General features: G+C 38.4%; 1 protein-coding gene across 3 annotated transcripts; it reads right to left on the bottom strand.

The window, feature by feature from the left end:
* Nucleotides 1-1634: 1634 nt before the first annotated feature.
* Nucleotides 1635-21260, bottom strand: ripk1l (receptor (TNFRSF)-interacting serine-threonine kinase 1, like). 3 transcript variants are annotated; one of them, XM_055201153.2, is made up of 11 exons: nt 21112-21260; nt 20611-20791; nt 16528-16684; nt 16296-16433; nt 15417-15648; nt 11373-11522; nt 10629-10705; nt 10006-10081; nt 7457-8038; nt 6092-6232; nt 1635-3055 (listed from the first exon to the last, which is right to left on the bottom strand). In XM_055201153.2, the coding sequence occupies exons 2-11, from the start codon at nt 20763-20765 to the stop codon at nt 2778-2780; spliced, it is 1986 nt and encodes a 661-aa protein (XP_055057128.2). In that variant the 5' UTR covers nt 20766-20791; nt 21112-21260; the 3' UTR covers nt 1635-2777. The 3 variants fall into 3 exon arrangements, with proteins under 3 accessions (XP_055057128.2, XP_055057126.2, XP_055057127.2); XM_055201151.2 differs by lacking the exon at nt 21112-21260 and adding an exon at nt 21022-21058; XM_055201152.2 differs by lacking the exon at nt 21112-21260 and adding an exon at nt 21022-21058 and having other exon boundaries at nt 7457-8035.
* Between the last annotated feature and the right edge of the window lie 26 nt (nt 21261-21286).

The raw sequence follows: 21286 nt of genomic DNA, 5'->3' as shown, positions 1-21286 counted from the left end.
AAAGAATGCCGTTGGAAGGAAAGGTATGTTCTTACAACAGCAGGAGACTGTCATTCTGGAAGAATGAGAAGAATGAGTTGATTTGAGACCTGAATAAAGTGTTTTGGTAGTTGTAGTGCATTTTGAATGTGAAATGAACTGCTTTGACAAGCTGAAAGTTGGTTAGGAGAACTGTGTGAAGATTTTAGCAAAAGTGACCAAAGTATTGAGAAATGTGTCCTAGTGTCTGTAAAAACCTGTAAGTGGGACCTAGGCTGTTACAGTATGTTTAATTGCATTTTTTTTTCACATGTGCAGTTTGTTGTTCATATTAAGCTGCAACTCATTTCACATTTACTTTTTCAAATAATAATTTCTGAACATATCATTGCATTTGTGTTTAAATAATACGTTTTTGACTTGAAGAGTGTTAGAGTGGGATTCTGTTAGGTGGTCCTCCTGAAAAAGTTTGAGCTCTACAGGAAGCACTACTGTGACGTGAACAGAGAGATGACGAGCAGGAAGAGCATCCTATGTATGTGTTAATCTGAAACAATTTGAACTTTCACCGTGGTACTAGAATTCATAAGTGTTTTGAAAATAACCCATGTTTTATAAATGTGTGCCTCCCACCTTTTTTTCTGCATGGAGGTGGTTGTCTATGAGAGAAATCCTTATACACAGAAAAATCTCATTCAGTCAATGGATGCAGCAGTGACAACAATGGATTGGAAAAGATTCAAGGTTGGATATGGCATGCTAAACGATTCTTTCCCAGTTATTTAGCAAGGGACAGGATTTCCTGTGACGTTGATTAGGTCCTATGGCCTGACCGTGGCCAGAGGCATGATGCTGAGGCAGAATGAGTCCAAGACATTGCTTGCCATCAATCTGCTGCAGATTTTGTTTGTGACTACATTTGTATTTGTGCAGAAAGTACTTCAAAATAAATATAATTTTTCCTCTGCATTTATCTCTGTAGTGTGTATTGACTGCTGTGTAGTGGTTATTTGTTATCGTAAAACAGTGTTTGGTTTTGTCTAAAGATAACATACAGTAGTTCTGAAGCAATTGTTTGATATAGCAAAGGTTTTTACAGTGTAGCTTAAAGACGGGGTGCGTGATTTTTGAAAAAAACACTTTGGAAAAGGGAGTCGGGCCGACTACCAAAACGCACTTGTAGCCAATCAGCAGTAAGGGGCGTGTCTACTAACCAACATTGTTGCCTGGTTGTGTATGTGTGGGGCGGGTCTATCAAAAGAAGGTCCAGATTCTATTGGGGTAGGGGCATGTTTGTTTAGGTGTTTTCAAATGTCAACATTGGCTTTCAGAGATCATGCACCCCGCCTTTAAGTTAGGTGATTTGTGTTTAAGGTTTTGAGAAAGCGAGAGAAACATTCAAAAAATGTGTTTTAGCAATTACATTTAGAAATACTGCTAGATAAAATACTGAATCAAGCCACTCTGTTGGACTACATTAGAATGTAATGGTTATAAAATTTTATTTCATTATGCAGAAACCAAGGATAACATGACAATAAAAGGCAAAGACGGATGAACTTGATAAAATTGCAAATACTTAAAGATTTTACCGTTGTTGGAAATATTTGGGATACTGCTAGTACAAAGGTAAACAAAATACAAACACTGTGCAATTGATTTTTGGATAGGCTTTAATCACTGGTAGAAAAACATGTCTGGAAAAGCAGCTATATTTGATTAGTTGTGTGGTGGAGCACACAGCACCTCCCCTTCCCTGCCTGCAGAAGAGTGTCCAGGCACTGTTGCACTATTCAACCACATGGGGCATCCATAAGCCAATCTTACACGGAGAGCTTCAAAGTGTTGCTTTAAAGAGACCCGGGTCTCGGCCACGAACACTGTTGTGTTCTGGAGCAGGTGGTGTAAAGGGTGCTGGTCCCATTACCCAGAAGTCATTGGACCAAAACCATGTCCAGATTGAATGACAATTCTCTGATTGCTCAGTTTTTAATGCAAACCTGTCCAGCATGCAAAAGGTGAACTGCTTAAAACTATCTTCTAAAAGACTAAAGCAAGCTCAGACATTTGGATGGATTTTGCTGTCACAGACAGATTTTCAATGTCTATTAGAACTCGTTTAATCGACATTGATAATTGAAATAATTTTTTAACCTTTTTGATTCGGTCACAGTGCATCAAAAATAAACGGAAAAAGGTTGGTCAAATTCACGTGTGAATTTACAGCATGTGCAAAAACCCACGACTGCCGTTTGACCATATTTCTTATAGTTTTAGTCTGGGAAAAGGTTAAAGCCCTGTCCGGGAAACCGTCCCATATGTGCTATACAATGTTACCTATGCAATGAAAATATATATAAAATATATTTTTTTATAGTTTTCATATTTGAACTATTTTAAAGTAATAACCTAATAATTAAATAGAAAAGTAACAAGAAAACTACAGTTTTTCTACAGTTTTCACTGCAATATTCAAAATTGGTTCCTCTCTTAGGAAATGGCTTGTATCTGTTTTGTAAGAATATTTTATGAATATAAACTACTACATGAGTGGCAGTTATACAAAAACAGCATTAAAAAGAATAATCTACAATCTATAACATCCAAAATCCCACAAAATACAATGCACATTTTGTATAACAGTGAAGGATATTTGGTGTTATTCTGTTAATCCAGAAGATTTTCATGATGGATTGATAAACTGTATAAGAGTCAAGAGGCAGGCCAGCCCCTTTTTTGGCCATTTGGCTATACCCTGCAGGGACAAATGTACATTGAAGACAGGGCACCATTATGTATTATGAAACATCCAATAGCTGCATTAAGACATCAGATTTGGTGAAGCCTTCCAACGCGCGACACAGTTTGCCCAAAGTAAAGCCCAGAAGTCCCGCCCTCATCTTCCAGCACTCCAACATCTGATGCACCTTTTCTGCCAGCCCATCACGGTCATAGTCATGATCGATGGTCTCCACGTCGATATCAGTCAGACCCAGCTTACGAGCAATCCGCTTCCAGCTGCTCCCAATGTTCTGACGAACAATCTCCAGATGAGAATCGGTAACTGCGTGGTCCTCTGATGATGAAAACACAATTAAATAAAAATGCGTTATCAGATTTGTTATAGTCATATAAAATCAACCAATTTTGCATAATTAAATGATGACACAATAAAAGTACAAATAAATCATGTGTCTTTTTTAACTGCAGAAAACTCTCATTTCTCATTGTTGAGAACATTTAAATAAACAAAGTGTGGACAAAAAGAACAAACAACCATTTTAGCTCCTGGTATGTTTTCTTTGTTTTACATCGTGATAAGAAGTCGACTTCATTTATTCGCATTCATGAGGAATTCTCCACATGTAAATCCATTTACTGAATTTCATTTATATGCATGTTAATGCAGCAGACCAGAAACGCAAGCACGTTGCATGTTGGCGAATTCCAAAGTTGAAGTTCTGTGAATTCTGAACCGTAAATTCATATCAAATGTTGATATTTTATTAGACGTAAAATAGTTTATATCAGAGGTCTCCAACCATTTTGTGAGCAAGGGCTACCAAAATGGATAAAACAATCTGGAGGGCTACTTTTTTATATAGTCTACTCAAAACTTTTTTACTTGTTGATTTTATTTTACTTTACTTGTTGATATGGTTTATCATTGTTTAAAAGGTTAACATATATCTAAGAAGCGAAGCTAATATAAAAATATGTAATAAATAAATATTAAAATTAATAGAATGTGCTTTTGGCAGGCAAACTTACAGTACAGATTCCGTGCAGGCAACCTGGTGCCCCATGGAGACCAGTGGTTTATATAATTAAATAGTTACATTTTCCCGCACAATAGGCTTAAATGGTGTTGATGGCATGTTCGCGGCTATAGACGCTTTTACTGTTTGTCCACAATGATGATGTGGCAGCGTTTGCGTGCGCATCTTGGCAAGGAAGTATGGTAAGAATCAGCAGTGAAGCAACACAGACAGAGAAAGTTATTTAAAAAAAATGACCATCAACTTTTTAACACAGCTACCAGATCCGAGTACTATAGGGGAGTGGATAGATGACAGTAGCTGATGACCAAAAATAAAGTTGCCAGATCCATACACTCACCTAAAGGATTATTAGGAACACCATACTAATACTGTGTTTGACCCCCTTTCACCTTCAGAACTGCCTTAATTCAACAAGGTGCTGAAAGCATTCTTTAAAATGTTGGCCTATATTGATAGGATAGCATCTTGCAGTTAATGGAGATTTGTGGGATGCACATCCAGGGCACGAAGCTCCTGTTCCACCACATCCCAAAGATGCTCTATTGGGTTGAGATCTGGTGACTGTGGGGGCCATTTTAGTACAGTGAACTCATTGTCATGTTCAAGAAACCAATTTGAAATGATTCCAGCTTTGTGACATGGTGCATTATCCTGCAGGAAATAGCCATCAGAGGATGAGTACATGGTGGTCATACAGGGATGGACATGGTCAGAAACAATGCTCAGATAGGCCGTGGCATGTAAACGATGCCCAATTGGCACTAAGGGGTCTAAAGTGTGCCAAGAAAACATCCCCCACACCATTACACCACCACCATCAGCCTGTACAGTGGTAACAAGGCATGATGGATCCATGTTCTCATTCTGTTTACGCCAAATTCTGACTCTACCAACAGAAATCGAGACTCATTTTTCCAGTCTTCAACTGTCCAAATTTGGTGAGCTTGTGCAAATTGTAGCCTCTTTTTCCTATTTGTAATGGAGATCAGTGGTACCCGGTGGGGTCTTCTGCTGTTGTTGCCCATCCGCCTCAAGGTTTTGCGTGTTGTGGCTTCACAAATGCTTTGCTGCATACCTCGGTTGTAACGAGTGGTTATTTCAGTCAGAGTTGTTCTTCTATCAGCTTGAATCAGTCGTCCCATTCTCCTCTAGCATCAACAAGGCATTTTCGCGCACATGACTGCCGCTTACTGGATGTTTTTCCCTTTTCACACCATTCTTTGTAAACCCTAGAAATGGTTGTGCGTGAAAATCCCAGTAACCAAGCAGATTGTGAAATACTCAGACCGGCCCGTCTGGCACCAACAACCATGCCACGCTCAAAATTGATTAAATCACCTTTCTTTCCCATTCTGACATTCAGTTTGGAGTTCAGGAGATTGTCTTGACCAGGAGCACAACCCTAAATGCATTGAACGTCACCACTTCCATTGTCAGAATATGCGCGCAGGCTATTTGATCACGTGCGTTGTAAAAGGGTCTATATTTGACACGCAAGAACCAATAAGGTTTGATGTTACTTACACGTCACCTTTTTAAATCTGAGAGGTATACAAGAAAGATCCATGATTTAATTTATGTTTTAAAGGTCACATATTGTGGCTTTTTTTCATGATAACTGAGGTCTAGGAGCTATGTAAGTACCATATAAGTACAAACTCATTTTAACAGTCAAATGCTGCAAAGATGTTGCAGTCCTGCTGTTTATGGAGTTAAACATGGTAAGGTTAAAATATCTTAGTTTCTGTGTCTGTTAGCTTACTAACCTTACATTTAGTGTACAGAACCGAATGTTTAAATTCTAGAAAGCTTAGAAATATGTGACCTTTAATGACTTCAGTTTCTGTTTTTTAATACAAAGTGAATTTCATCAGAAGAATTGGAAAACACTAAAGAAGTCATATGGATTAGTTTTTATGTCTTTTATGTTAAATGGTTACTTTTACAGTACTTCTATGTGTTTTATATTAAAATACTTGTAGGCTTCTGATGTTAGGTTCCCCTACACTGCAAACAGGTTAAACACATTTATGTTGCAGTTGCTATAGGGGCTTTTTCCTTATATGCACACAAGATGAGGAACTTACATTTGTGATGCACATCACTCGTAATATATAATGGACATTTGATTCAATCATATTTGATTGTTATTTGATATTGAGTACAAAATGTGCAGTTGAATGCATACAGTATAGTTAAAGACTGCTATTATAATGTGGCAGTTATGTTACTGTTTTAAGTGTAGACATAACATTTATAATTGTATGTGATCAGAGTCCATAATGAAACAGGCATTTTTTTATAAATGACTATTGCAGGAAAAGTTTTACCATATTTGAGTAGGAGCTCCTTATATCTGGCTCTGTTGACGGATGCAGCGGATAAAAGGCTGTGAGAGCCATTTTCAGAGGCTCGCAAATTCATTGTGTTGTTACTTCCAATCTGAATCGCATGAGCATTTGAGATAACCACTGTTGAAAGGCAAACAAAGATGGAGACATGTAAGAGAAATGTTTATATTAGCTTATATTACAAAAATATCTAGACATATAATGTAAGAGAGTTGACAAGCTCAGGGTCCACTGTGCTAAAGAATCTCAGTTTGGCTACGGTTTCTTTTTCTTCTGATCTGCTACTGACAAACTAAATAAAAAAAATCTATATTTTTTGTCTTGGAAAATGCTTTATTTTGCAAGGGTGGTTCAGAGTGGTTGACTAGTTCTTGTGGTTAGTACTATACTGACATCTACTGCTCTATTATACATACTGTACATGACATAATTACATTTTAAGGCTGGACAAAAAAAAGTGTTTGCAATCTATTAATGTCAATATATTGTTTTTTTTTACTTATCACATATAATTCACAAGCTCACACCATATCTAAAATACATAAATCCCAGGGGCTAGTTGTCACACAGGGAAGTTTTATAACTGATACAGTGAGGAAAATAAGCATCCGAACACCCCGCCATCCCGCAAGCCCTCCCCCCCAGAAACCACAGAGGGGTCTGAAATTATCATCGTAGGTGCATGTCCACTGTGAGAGACATAATCTAAAAAAATCCACAAATCACAATATATGACTGTTTTAACTATTTATTTGTATGATACAGCTGCAAATACATATTTGAACCTCCATGATTTCTAAGTGGGAGAACTTGCAAAATAGCAGTATTTTCCTCACTGTATGTCATAGTAACCTCTTTAGCTCTATAGGCAATAAATATCGCTGGCTCTGGAAAAAATTGCTTATGATTCTCCTAATTCATCACATTGGATAAAAGTGTCTACTAAATAAATTTATGTAAATGTATAAACGCATATTACCACAGACAGGAGTTTATATAATAAAGATAGATTTTAACTTTGGAGTCAGCTGGATTCTCACAACAATGGTATTTTACATTGTTAGCTTCTAACATGCTTTTTAAACGCAGGTTCCAGTGTGACAACATGCCCCAAAAGGTCAACATGTGTTCAAAAATGTGTTTTTATATCCAAATTCTTTTGCAGATAGTCATTAAACAAAAATGAATAAATCTGCACTCAAAAATATACAGCAGCCATAATTAGATTCACAATATACTGTACACACTCAAGGATGCTCTTGTTTATAATCAACAATGTGTAAACATGGCGTAAAATAAAATACTTGATTTGTGAATAATAAAGTAAAGAGACAGACACAGTACCTGTACCTGTTCCCGAGTCTGATGGAGGACATATGACAGGCAAGCTAGAATGCATTGCAGGATTTGAATTGAACATGAACTGGTCTTCTGCAGGGTATCCAGGTTCAGGGCAGGACTTCATACGATCATACGGTAAATGCTTGCCGTATTCAGAATACAGCCCTGACGTCTGCTCTGCATAGTCTGGCCTTTGAAGACCATTAACTGAACTTGCAGCAGCTGCAGACCTCAAATGACCTTCTTCCTCTTGGTATGGATACGGGGCGAGCTGAGTCCAAGACTTTACAGAAGATGCCTGAGGATAAACCTCTCCAGACCATCTGCTACTGGCTGGCTGCTGTGGGAGTGGATTGCTTTGTGGCGTCGATTCCAATTCATCTATACGGCTGCCATATTTGTGGTAGTTGTATTCTTGTTTCAGCTTTAGCTCTACGTTGGGAGAGCTTAGAGGTTCTGCATCGATCTCTAGTTGGGACTCTCCAGAGGCCATGAAGCTGAGGTCTTCAATGCTGGCCTCCACTGGACCAACATCTGAACTCCTCAAGGATGCTGGGGAGTCTCTTGAGTGCGTCAAAGGGTCTGCTAATGCAGGAAACATCAAATGTGCATCATGACGTCATTTTTATGTAGTCATTTTAAGGCAAAACATTTAAAACTCTACTAAACATAAGCACATGAGCGCAAACGCAAGCTTTTTAAAAATATCAGACTTTTCAAAAGGGCACATCTGTGTGTAATACATACGTTTTTAATATAACAAGTTATTTATTCACAGAAGTGTAGATTTGGCTAAATATGTTTGGGACATGAGAGTTACGAGACAAAAAACAATCCCAATCCATATTTTTCACCATCAGCCTTGTGACTATAAGGAAACATTGAGTACGTTTACATGCACAGCATAAGCGGATAACTATCAAAAATCTGCTTATTACAGAAAACAGTTTTCATGCGTTTACATGCAAATCAATAAGCCGCCTATGCAGACAACTGCGTTTACATGGGACTTGCAGAATTATCAGTTTTCTCGCATGCAGTGACGTCACCACCTATAGTACACAATAGTCGTTCAAAAAGTCGACGGCATATCTGTCTTAAGCTGTACTGTTGTATCTCTTCTCGTGTCTGCAGAACCTGTAAATGTAACATGAGCTGCTATTTTAACAGTTTCTCTGCCAACTGCTTTAGTCAAGCGGAGACTTTAATGCATTACTTTGCGCTTACTTCCGCGTGTGACGTTTACCTTTCATACGCAGAGACATGCGCACATGGACAAAATCATGAGAAAGCCGGTTAAGGTGTTTACATGCCACGCGAAATCGGCGTAATGGGCAAAAAACTACCTGTGCCGATCGGTTTTTGCTTACGCCGTTTATGGGCTTTCCCCGATTAAAGAAAACCGCTCTACGCGTTTACATGACCCCACGTGTTATCAGTTTATTAAGCATAATCGGCGTAAGACTGTGCATGTAAACGTACTCAATGAGTGTAATCTAAGCATGTTATGGTTCTAGGGCAGTGGTGGCTCGTGACTGCTCTTCCAAGGATGCGCTAACTCAAAATAAGTGTTCGTATTGTCGCGTGTGTTGTTCCCTTTTCCAAAATATGTGTCCTGCATGTGGAGAGATCCTGTGTGCATCACGTGTTTTGTCAAAATAAGTGCCTGCTGCACACGCATCAAAACCGTTTATGATAAAAGAGACGCTCACGTTCCCTAAATACACGCAAGACACTTCCCTAACAGTAAACTCTGATTATGCATGATATTATGCGAGTATATGGCAAACGCGAGCGTCTCTTTTCAAGTTCAAGGCAGCAGGCACTTATTTTGGCATGACACGTGATGCACACACGATCTCTCAAAGCGCAGAACAAATATTTTGAAAATGACGAAACACACACATGACAAGCTACATACATGTTGTGATGAACTTCGCATCGTGCGCTTCAAAAAAAGAAGTCATCAGCCTCCACTGTTCTAGGGATGAGGTTTTAAGTTTAATTTCCTGTCTAGACTATTAGTGAGTTTTATGCATTGTTTATGTCAGAAGCATTTGCATACGGTGCACATCTCTGTAGAACATTATTTAAATAAATTCCTCTGAAACAGTCTTCTACCCGAGGTTAAAAATGAGGTTTAGAACAAGGATTCATTTTTTGAATAAATTCTTCTTATTTACACAACCATACTGAATAGACCAGCTAAAATCAGCCTAAGCTGGTCTCCCAGCCTGGTTTTAGACAGGTTTTGGACACTTTTTACCAGGTCAAGCTGGTCTTACCAGGTCAAGCTGACCCACCATCTTAAACCAGCTTGACCAGTGGTCCTCCCAGCCTGGCAAAGCTGATCTTTTAGCCTGGTCAAGTTGGTGGATCAGCTGGTCCCCCAGCTTGACCAGCTAAAAAGTGGCCAAACCCCTCTGAAACCAGCCTGCTACACCAGCTAAACCAGGCTGGGTGACCAGCTAAAACCAGCCAACCAGCTTAGGTTGGTTTTAGCTGGTTTTTCAGTAAGGAATGTTACAGTGTCTCATAAATATTGACTATACCTTCAGGTGTGTTTGGTTCTGAAGTTTTGAGGGATTTTAATTTCTCTACAAGATCTTCTGGACCCTCATATGAACTCTGTGTATGAAAAAAAACAATGTGCAATTGTCATGCATTTCACTCAAAGACATCTTCACCAGATCTCTTAATCAAATGCAGTGAAATTCATATATGCTTATAAGTATATGCTGTATGTACATGACGACCATGACCCTTTCTTAATTAGCCTTGAATTCCATTAAGGATTTTTATTACTTTTAATATTTGAAGTATTTGAAATGCACAAAAAACATGAACTGATGAACTAGTGCTTATCATCAAACCTACTGTTTCAATGAACTGATTCACTAAAATTCAGAAGTAGGCTTTAATGCGTAGCATGTGACATAATAGGGAAGAGCGTTTATTGCAGGGTATATTTCCACATACAAGAAATTTGTTTTGGTGGAAAAAGCTACCACACCGCAAACAGAATGACAGCGGCAGGACTGATAAAATAAAAATGGACAAATAATAAAAAAATAAATAAATACATTTATTAATTCATCTAAATGCAAATATAATATTGAAAGAAGTACAAATGGAGGAGTAACATAAGGTGTAACATAAATTGAGCTTCACTTACCATCAAACGAAGCAAATCTTCTTCTACACTCGCTTCCAGCTTCTCACGGTAAAATGGTAGGAATTTCTCATAGGTCTCTTTAAATAAAGCAATTAGTTTAAATAGCTTTTATACTAAAAATAAATGAATGATGGAATTGGTCAAAGTGAGAGTCATGCATTAAAAAATAAAATGTTCTGATGTGGATAAGAGGTTGTTGTACTACTTTTTCATTTTACCAATGTCACATTTGCAAAAACATAATTTCAAGACTTCCCTGTAGCAAAAGCATTAAAGCATTTTTACCTAATCACTTCTTTGATCTGCCAGGTAAAACAGCAGTTTACTAGTACTAATATAAAAAGCATGACATGACCCCTGGTGCTCTTTGGCAGGCAACAATTGTTAGTAAAACTGCCTTTTGTAAGCAAATATAATGCCAGTCACTCTGCAACTTTACATTATATGGAGCTGCAAACCATGTAGAAATTAAAATTAAGGACATACAAACTTTCAAAGAGCTGTCACAACTGAAACATCTCCATGTCTACAGATATAAAGACAGATTTAACATCATTACTATCAGAAGGTTATCTAGGTGCCTGATCTTGTTTGTTTGTGCTGTTTGTCACTAAAATACAGCAGTTAAATATGCCTATATATTCAGAAATCTATCTCAGTTAAATGGTCAGTTAGGATTATATGGCCATTCACATTTGAGGATCAAGGATAAAATGTTGAGTGTTTCTACCACTATAAACACACCTTTAAATGTGGGGCGGTACTGAGGGTCCTTATGCCAGCATGCTTTCATGAGGTCAATCATTTCTGGAGGCGTGTCACTTGGAATTAGTTCTTCACTCGGCCGTTCCCCCTGACACACGCAGTGGCAGATATGGTCTTCACTTCTGGCATCTGAAGTAAAGGAAACACAATTTTCAAACATACGCTTTGGTTGCTTTTTAAATAAAAGTGTGATCAGGTACTCTAATATGTATAATATACATATACTGTAGCTTTTTAAAATCAAAACGTTCTGCAAAGTCTAACAAGAGTAAACAGAGTTTTTAAAAAGCAAATTCTGAACAACATTTTGACAGAGAGGCAAGGCTAGGCAAACTTGCATACATTATCGAAAGCTATTTTTCATGATTATGAGCGTGATTTTTGCCTAGCTTCTCTGTGACATACGGCTCTGTGTAGTAAATGTCGTTCCATCTAAAAGCAGGTGACCGCGATTTACTACTAATCACTGAACCGGCTTTACTGATGAGACTCGCATGAGAATTGCAGGTGATTTTTTGCCCACCCCTATTGCTGCCTCCTTCAAAACACACAATGCAGCGTCTGTATAAACGGGACAGTATCAGATTACTTTTAAATATGGGTTAGGTGTATTAACATTTACTGCCAGATAAACCTCGCAAAAGATTTAATTTAAATAATCACAACAACTTGTGAAAATTCTTAACCAACAAAAAAATGTATGAGTATTAAATATCAAAGAAAAAAAACAGCAAATTAATTGTAATAATCGTCACAATTTATTAGACAATTAACCATCAGCCATCAACCATCAGTAGCGCCACCATCTTAGACTCAGGAGAGAGTATTAACGTAGTGTATGCACTTTTCTTAGTGACGTATGACAAATTCGGAGGGCGGGGGGACAGAGCAGCAGCAGAGAAACCTCTGTACGCTGCGTAAGCTCTCATCCTGAATGCGGATGACACTAAGATGGCGGCGCTACCGGAAGGTAGTTAATTACGTTAATAAAATTTCAAATATGGATATTTCTACAACAACACCGCACGGATTACCCTCAGAAGACCTTTGTTTATCATCCTGGAGCCGTTTGGATTTAATTTGTGAAGGATGGACGCACTTTTTTTGGACTTGAAGGTCGTGGACTATGGCTGGAACCCGTAATATTACATTTAATCAACTGAAAGATCTAAAATATTTTCTAAAATATCCGAAAATGTGTTTGTCTGAAAAACGATGGACATATGCAACTCGGACAGCTTGGGGGTGAGTAAATCATGGGTTAAATATTGCAGGGTTTATACAGAAATCCTTGAGTTAAATTTACTACTTTTTACTACCTTTTTTACTACCTTCAGAATATTTTTAAAAAACCATCACGACACTGAATTGCAAGTGTTAATCAGCGACCTTTCTATTATTTACACAGATTTTGACATATATAACATACAAAAAAGAATTAAAGTGAAAAAATTCTTCTGACTGAAATATTTTTCAGGCCAAGTCATATTCCTTTACCTAACACTTTATGTAGGCGAGACCAATAGCATTTTAAGGGGAGATTTTTTTGCCATAAATTCCATATTGAAGTCTCATGTGGCATATAGCTAGCTGTAGTTTGCAGGGCATTTCAGATTAAGGCGAAACAGCTAAATAACTCACTATACTGTATAAAAAGAAAACATGAATATCACCACCTTTAATTAATCTTTTATTAATTATTTATTAATTGTAAATGTATTTATTTTAGCATTTACTAATCATTTTTTAATCAAAGTTGAAACTGTTAACATTAGTGAATGGACCATGAACTAACATCAATTACTGTAATGACATAAACAAGAATTAATTAATGATTATATACTCTATATTTTTCATTGTTTTTTTATGTTATATAATGCATTTACTAATGTGAACAAATACAACTTTTTCATATCATATTATTCAGTACACATAAACGAATAATCCAGGGTCTGTTCTGTTCACACAACAGTTTACAGTCACAGCTCTAATACAGTAACGTTATGTATGAATATAAACCCTGAACGAGTAACTCGAGTCAAACTCGTGTAGAATTCGCACAGGATGTCTGTAACCATAGTGACAGTTGTTAATTGAATGACTGTACATTTATTAACAAAATATTATGTTACAATAGAGGCAGCGCTGATGTGCTAGTTTATGCGCAATGTTTCTGCTGTTTACTTTCTCTTAAGACCTAAATGGTCGTGTTTATATGAGGATATTTGCAAAGACGGGATTTTTGAGGCATATGTGTTATTTAAGGCCAATAAAGCGGCAAAAATACGTACAACACAAGCTCAATGAGAAACGAATGCGCGGCTAGCGTGCTCCTCTGACAGCGGACGCACTGTTGTTTGTGTTTGAATGGCTTAAAATCACTTGTTTTTAAACTGCTGTGCTTAAATATATGTACAAATGTTACGTTTTTGTGACCACACGCAAATGCAACTGCAAGAACCGACAGGTGGATGACATCAAAGTCGCGCGAGAGCATTTCGGAAGCAGTCTCCTCTTATGATTCCTCGTCAATCGCTCTCACAGGATTTGGATGTCATCTGCCTTTTGGTTGTTGTGGCGCCACATGAAGTTTACCCACGAGTTAAACAAACCCGTTGTACCAGCCACTGGCTATATCAGCATAGCATTAAAAAGCGTGCCGCGGATGATCAGTAACGTGAGAAATCATTTTCCCCCCAAAATACAGGACCCCTTACGTTAGTCATACTGTGCAAAGACACGCAATTACCTGTTTGGTTTTTTTTAGCCCACGAACTGAAAGGCTTGCCAATCTTCATCATTTCGCTAAGCCTTTTACACCTTTATCGATCTTCAAAACATCGGAGCCTTCCTGCATTATAAGTTTGACCATGCTAGCTGAAATAAACTTTTACCTCGGATTAACGTGATACAGTCAGAAAACCCGGAGTGGATCCGGTCCGTAGTGATTACAGAACGCTTACTGCGGAGAGAGGAACGTGATTTGGCTCCACTCCAGGCTTTGATCACATCCCAGAGACGAAAGATCTTTGATTATTTGCCCAGATATGCGGGTGATTTGAACTAATTTCCAGGCATCATAACATTACAAAAGGCAATCGAAAATGTACTACCTCGTCAGATGACGTTTACTACTTTTTACTACTTTTTACTGGCCTTAATTTGGCATAATTTAATTTACTACCTTTTACTACCTTTTACAACCCCGCGGAAACCCGGTATTGTTTTTGGCCGAACTATCCCTTTAAGGGCGGTTTCACATTAGGTGCAATTGCCTGGTCCGAACCCGAGTTCGATTGCTCCCCCCTCCCCATGCCCCCCATGGACTGTGTTCACATATTATTTTTGTATCCAAACCCCCGGTACCCTTGCATCATCACGCTGCAGCCGGCACGTTCTCATGTTGCTTGGCAACCGCTGTAAACGAGAAGACGACAAGCGTGATTGAAGAACTGCAAGCAGAGAGATGATTTCTGAATGCCTCTTCAAAAATTGATGTCAGCAGACAGCCCATTGTCATCGAAACGACTTTAGTATGTTTGCGGCAGACAGACGCAAGTGTGTTTCTGTATATTTCTTTGAAAACAAAACCAAAGGTTTAAAAAAATAAGAACAAAAATCAAGCAAGCATTCTATGCATTTTGTTGTCAAGGTAAGTGCAGACACACAAACACACACATCTGTTTTGGTGGGACATTCCATATAATACGTAATTAACAGCGGTTCACTTCCGCGATTTGGTACGATTGCGCTCACATCAGCAGTCAACCGATCTGGAGTTCACATGAACCCTTTTTAAGCAAACTCGAGTACGTTTCGCGGGTGCGCACCCGAGTTCGGAAGACAGCGTTCACATCATCCAAATGTACCGAACTCTGATGTCAATCGAACCCAAGTGTGCACCAAAAGTGCTAATGTGAAAACGCCCTAAATCTCCTTTTTAACCTTAAACCATAAATTTAACCCTGTTTATAATCCGCATTTACAGATAATCAACAAATAAAATAAAATACAATTACTTACGTTCAAATGGCTCTTGACCTGTGAGGATGACCCAGACTACAATGGCAAAACTATAGACATCAGATTTTTCAGTGGAGCGAGTGTGAATGCTTTCTAAATGTTCTGGGGCCATGTAACACAAAGTGCCAGCAGCACGCACAGACGACTTCTTGCCCGAACGACTCTGTCGCCGAGATTCTTCCTTTGTCAGTTTGCTCCATGCTTCAGACGTTGCCAGGCCGAGGTCTGCTATCTGACATAACAAACAAAAACAGATTATGGATTTCAATATGACTTTTAGTATTTACTTTTTATATGAAGTTGCACTTGTGAGAATCCCTTAATTCAAAAGCTCAGTAACGCAAATCACAATTGAAAAGTCTAATTTACAAGATTCCATAAACATCTTTTCCCCCATTTTTTAAACTTTCTGTTTAAAACAAGACGGGCATCCAAAGATCCTGGTGACTCAGAGTCCCATAGGGGATTATCACGCTTCCGGGTTTCGTGGGTGGGACTTGTCAACTTTGTGCATGTCCACTTCCGGTGCAGTTAGGTACTTTGACTTTTACTTCGTTACATTTTGCAACAAATTATCTGTACTTTTAATTTACGACATTTCTACAACATCATCGTTCCTTTATGTACCTTTCTCAACAACTTTTCTGTTCAATCTGGACCAGCAGAACTGGCATTACAATCCACCGGAAGTGGACGTGCACATAGATCACTGAAAGCGGAAGTACTACATATCAACGTGATAATCCCCTATTGGACCATAATCCAACCTTGCTCTATTAACCTTATTTTTATGTTTTTATGCAAAATCTTGTAATATTCAACTTTACGCAGCTCCTTAACAAAGGTGAAATGTGGGTGAATTCAGAATTAACTTTGTACTTTTATATGGAAATGCTTGTCCACCAAGATGTTCTCTGGTTTCAGGTCTTTGTGAATAACTTGGTTCTCCGTGAGATAAACCATTCCCTCCAAGATTTCCACAATGATCCTTCCTTTCACAGATAATGGAACAGCCACCTAGTACAAGCATGTAAAAGAAATGATTACATTTTTGTGATGATGTCACAAAACAGTGTGGCATACAGTACAATAAAAGTGAGTCTGCTCTTACAGTTTCAAGCATGTTGAGCAGATTGCCTTTTGGAATCAGCTCCATCACTAAAGAGTAGTCATAGTCTTCCAGAATAACGCCCAACAGCTTGACCACTCGATGATGGTTTAACCTGCTCATCAGGCTGCCCTCATCCAGAAGAGACTGCTTCAGTCGGCTGTCATGAAGACAGATAAACAACACAGTCAACAAACCAAGTTCGATCTTACTTACAAATGTATTATTTTTCTGTAAGACGCATATCTAACCTGTCAAATGTCTTAAAATAACCACCAGAGCAATGTCTCAGCAATTATTCCTTACCTACACACACACATCAAGCCGACGGTCGGCCTTCTGCCTGTTTCAATGTGTTTGCACTGTTGGCTAAAGTAAGTCACGACTCCTTTTTTATTTTTTGTTGACTGATTTAGCATGTCAAATCGGCGGTGCTCGTCAGATTATGTGGATTGTTCAATAGAAGTTAACAAGCAAGCAAACGACAAAGAGGAAACACACAGAACGCTCTTCTCATTTTTTGTTACATCTCTAATCCCATTCGTATATGGGTATTTCCCAGAATTCGGGCCTATTTATGTCCCCAGGGTGTAATCCTATTAAAAACTAATCAAATCTAATAAATTTGAGCACCATTAATTAGTACAAGCCTAGAGTTTTTTATGGCTGCTCTTACTAATAATTCTATCACATTTTATTGGTGTTTTTTGGTACAATATCGGTGTTTTGGTGTTGTCCTTCACCAGAGTTTCACATGTCATGATATACCTTAAACATTTTTTTTCCCCACATTAATAAAAAATATCCATATGAATTAAATGTTACTTGAACTAATAAACTACATGCACAGATTAAGCATATATGCATTTTGTACTTTATTTTGCGTAATTTCTACCTGTCCCATGGTTTAGCTGTCTTTACCAACACGCTCTGCATAAAGGGACTTTCCCACTGTTTATTCATCAAAAGTTTATTTGGTAGCCATGGTAACCTAATGACATAAGCCCTTTCTCAATATGCGTTCTTGTCTGTACTTGCGTTCTTGTGGACTTGTGAAATGTCATCAGTCGCGGCCCAAGTACTGTTCCAATTCAAAGTTTGCATCAAGCCCAAGTTCACATAAAATCCCCGGATGTGTTCTTGATTCGCCCATTTTATCGAGGATGCATCAGAGGAGACTTGTGTGGACTTATGACAGCGAAGTTTCCCAGAATACATTTCGCATCAGGAGTTCGTTCTTCAGAGTCTGAACTTGCAAGTTCGAAATACGAAGGACACAAGTCTGAGTTTGGCGTACTTGGTATTGAGAAACGGCTCAAGTGTGCACTCGATGCATCCTCGATATCTGGGTATTTTCATGCGTCCTCTGTACTTGCTTTCTTGAGAATTGGAATTGAACTTCGACTGTTAATGATGAGAGCGAGGACACAAGGACGCAAGATCGCTGAAGAACGCATATTGAGAAACAGCCATAGTGGAGCTCATGGATTTCAAGCTGCAAGACTGATGCCTTGATGTCGGGTGTGCCTCATAAGCCTTGAAAAGTGAAGCCTCTGGCTCTTTGATCGCCCCCTGGTGGCTGGCTGCAGTACAAGTCATAACCTCGCCCTCTCCATTCAAATGAATGAGACTTTGCTCTAAATAAAAAAAATATTTACACTTCCAATAAAAGTTTTCGAAAGATGGTTTGGTCCTTTCAAGTGTTCATTTTTGTAATAAGTTTAATTTTAGCTTGTAATTTGATGCTATAGAAACGGGGCGTGTCGTTATGATTGGAGTGGTTGAATCGGCCGCGCGAGCGTTTGGGCGAAGTTTGACACCGCGGCTCCGCCTCTGGCTTCACGGACGATTCCTTCTGCGCATGCCTTGGCTCCAAACTGACGTTTTTACGTAACATGGCGGTGACCGTGGTCGGACATTTTTGGCTTCAATTCATTACAATGGTGGGAGGCGGCGTCGCGTCGTCCATCTTTTTTTACAGTCTATGCTTGATGTCCAGAATCTACTCTTTATTCTTCGTGTTGGGCATGTACACTTATTTTCCGTCATTACCATATGTGTTGTATTTATGCATTTTTTAAACATTTTTGAAATATTTGTATCACTCTAATAGTTAAAATGGTGTACGTTACATGTAGAAAGCTAGCTACACTTGCTTAGTCATCATCTTAGCGAGTAGGGCTAGTTTTTTGACAAAAATGTCATTACCAGCACAGTCATTACCAGCACAATACATCATTTTGCCAATAAATTAAGTATAAATAACAAAAGCTTCCTACAATTATACATTTTTGACAATGTATTAAAACGTTTTGATATATGGCATTCACTTAAAATAAGCTTATGGCTGGTTCACACGGCAGGATAATTAGGCCGATTTTAGCCCCGATTCACCCCTTCTGACAATCTTAGGGATGTTCCGATAATCGTGAAATAAACTGATCAGATATTCTTGCCGTGTGTGGTGTGTTTAGACTGCTCTCGTCTACTCGGAAGCACCTCGGGACCGCTCCGATCTCAAATCGGGGATATCCAACATGTTGGTTTTTTTGGCCCGATTTCTTCTCGTGTGTGGTGTCTCCCGGGGAAACGAGCATGCAGCCTGTGGACTGTGACATGTAGCCAATCAGAAAGCGAGGTGACGAGGAAGCGAGGATGTACCGGGAAACAAAATCACGGGTCACAACAACTCACATCCATATCATGATGTAGCAAGTATAGTCCATGCTCGCGTTGTCTTGTCTCCACTTCTTTGACCATCGCCTTTTCTTTTGAGAGCGTTTTTTGTCGGTTAAAAACAAACTGCAAACTATCGCCACTGCATCCTCTTCGTCCGCCATGATTGTTTACTCTGAAATCACGTTTGATCTCGAGATATTTTGCGAGATTTCCCGTCTGACCTGGGACTGCTCGGGAGTCAAATCGGTTTGTGTGTGATGTGTTGATTTTGCCATGTGGTGGCGCACCACTAACTGTACGACCAAAACTGTTAGACCCGCGATGTTTTATCGCCGTGTGTGGGGTCTCTCAGGGTTGGAAAATCGGCCGACGATTTTAAATTCGTCCCGTCTGAACCAGCCTTTAGATTTCAAGCCAGGGTAGATTGATGAATTAGAAATTTAGATATGTAAACGACTATAATTCAAGTAAAAATCTCATTAAGTTCAAGATAAATTAGATTACATGTGAAACCACAAAATGTTTTAAAAGCACTGATTCGTCATTTAAGTTTTATTTTTTTACATATATTCGATGGTGTGATGGTAAAGACACATTTATGCCAAAATGGCAACAAAAAAAATCACAAATTCCCTTATCTTATGATCTCAACCTGACCAATAACGTCGCTCCTGACTTAAAGGAATATTCCATTTTCTTGAGGGAAAAATCCAGATGGTTTGCTCGCCACCATGTCATCCAGGGTGTTGATGTCTTTCTTTGTTCAGTCGAGAAGAGGTTGTGTTTTTTGGGGAAAACATTGCAGGATTTTTCTCATTTTGATGGACTTTGATGGACACCAACGGTTAGCACTTGACTCGGCACGTAGCAGTTTTTTTCAACGGAGTTTCGAAGGACTATGGACGATCCCAAACGAGGCATAAGGGTCTTATCTAGCGAAACAATTGTCATTTTTGACAAGAAAAATAAAAAATATGCACTTTTATACCAATTAGTCAAATTTGGAATTTTAATTTTCAAAATTACAGCAACCCAATTTGGCCCTTAATCTGACAAATACCCATATATTTATAATGATATGCATTGTGAGACATTAAGGATATATCACAAATTAGTCTGTATAAATTGTAACCCATGTCTTTAGAAAGAAAGAGTATTGAAAAACTAAAACCCAATCCTGATGATGATACTGATGACTTATATTAAACTACATACAGTACATGATTCTGTTATTTTCGCCTGAGCCGAGCTATCAACCAATTTATTATTTATGTCTAGCATAATAACTTCTAAAACAACAAAAACAAAGATGGATTTGTTTCATATTCTTCTTATATTCCACATTAAACCCCAAACAGTTACTCTCATGCTTTCAGATGTAGTCATAAGTAGATGTCTCATACTGACCCACTGCGGTGAGGTCCAGTGTAGACCTTTTTCAGCACCACATGGCCAAGTGTCTTGTGATAACAAAGGTAAACTTCACCAAAACCTCCATAATCCAGCAGCTCTTTCTTTATCAGGTCTGTAGATTTCATAAGATCCAGGTTTGCTGTGGCCATACTGTCTTTGGGCTTAGATGAGTTCCCTAAAAGCAACAGTAAAAAAATAAAGATTTTAACAGACCTGTTGAAATTAAAATCACAACGCTGTATAAGTTACATGTATGTAATAAAGCGGAAGTTAGTTAGCTAGCAATTCGGGCACAATAAAGCCACATATAATCAGGTCAGAGCAACGCATACAACGAAATAACATATATTTTAATACAATAACGTTACATGCCAGACCTGTAACTTTTACCTTAATGAAACTTACTTTTTAACTTTAGCGAAACCATAAAACTTCATTACATTAGTAGTTAATATTTGCCATACTTGTCTGTTGACTTAAACAAATAACGTATACCTTCTTAACCCTGTCGAGATGCCTTCATTAAAAGTGATCAGAAGAGCAACGTAAGCTAAAACAACACATACCGTGCCTCAACACCCAAAGTTACATACACTAACCTTACCCTGCTTCCGGGATATTGATTTACAAAGTGAAAGTAAGAGTTAGACATACATAATCAACATCAGAG

Source organism: Misgurnus anguillicaudatus, chromosome 2 (assembly GCF_027580225.2).
Source record: "Misgurnus anguillicaudatus chromosome 2, ASM2758022v2, whole genome shotgun sequence".
Lineage (NCBI taxonomy): Eukaryota > Metazoa > Chordata > Actinopteri > Cypriniformes > Cobitidae > Misgurnus > Misgurnus anguillicaudatus.
The sequence above is the reverse complement of the archived record's forward strand: the minus strand, read 5'-3'. Positions and strand labels throughout refer to the sequence as shown.

What these genes read in the sequence shown, in the direction of transcription:
- ripk1l (XM_055201151.2), bottom strand. Translation starts at nt 21,043, where the DNA reads ATGGTTTCGCTAAAGTTAAAAA. An exon ending in AGGTCAAGAGCCATTTGAAC is followed by an intron (nt 11,523 to 15,416) that starts GTAAGTAATTGT and finishes CCTTTACTTCAG; the next exon opens with ATGCCAGAAGTGAAGACCAT. An exon ending in GGAGCTCCTACTCAAATATG is followed by an intron (nt 3,056 to 6,091) that starts GTAAAACTTTTC and finishes TTTCATCATCAG; the next exon opens with AGGACCACGCAGTTACCGAT.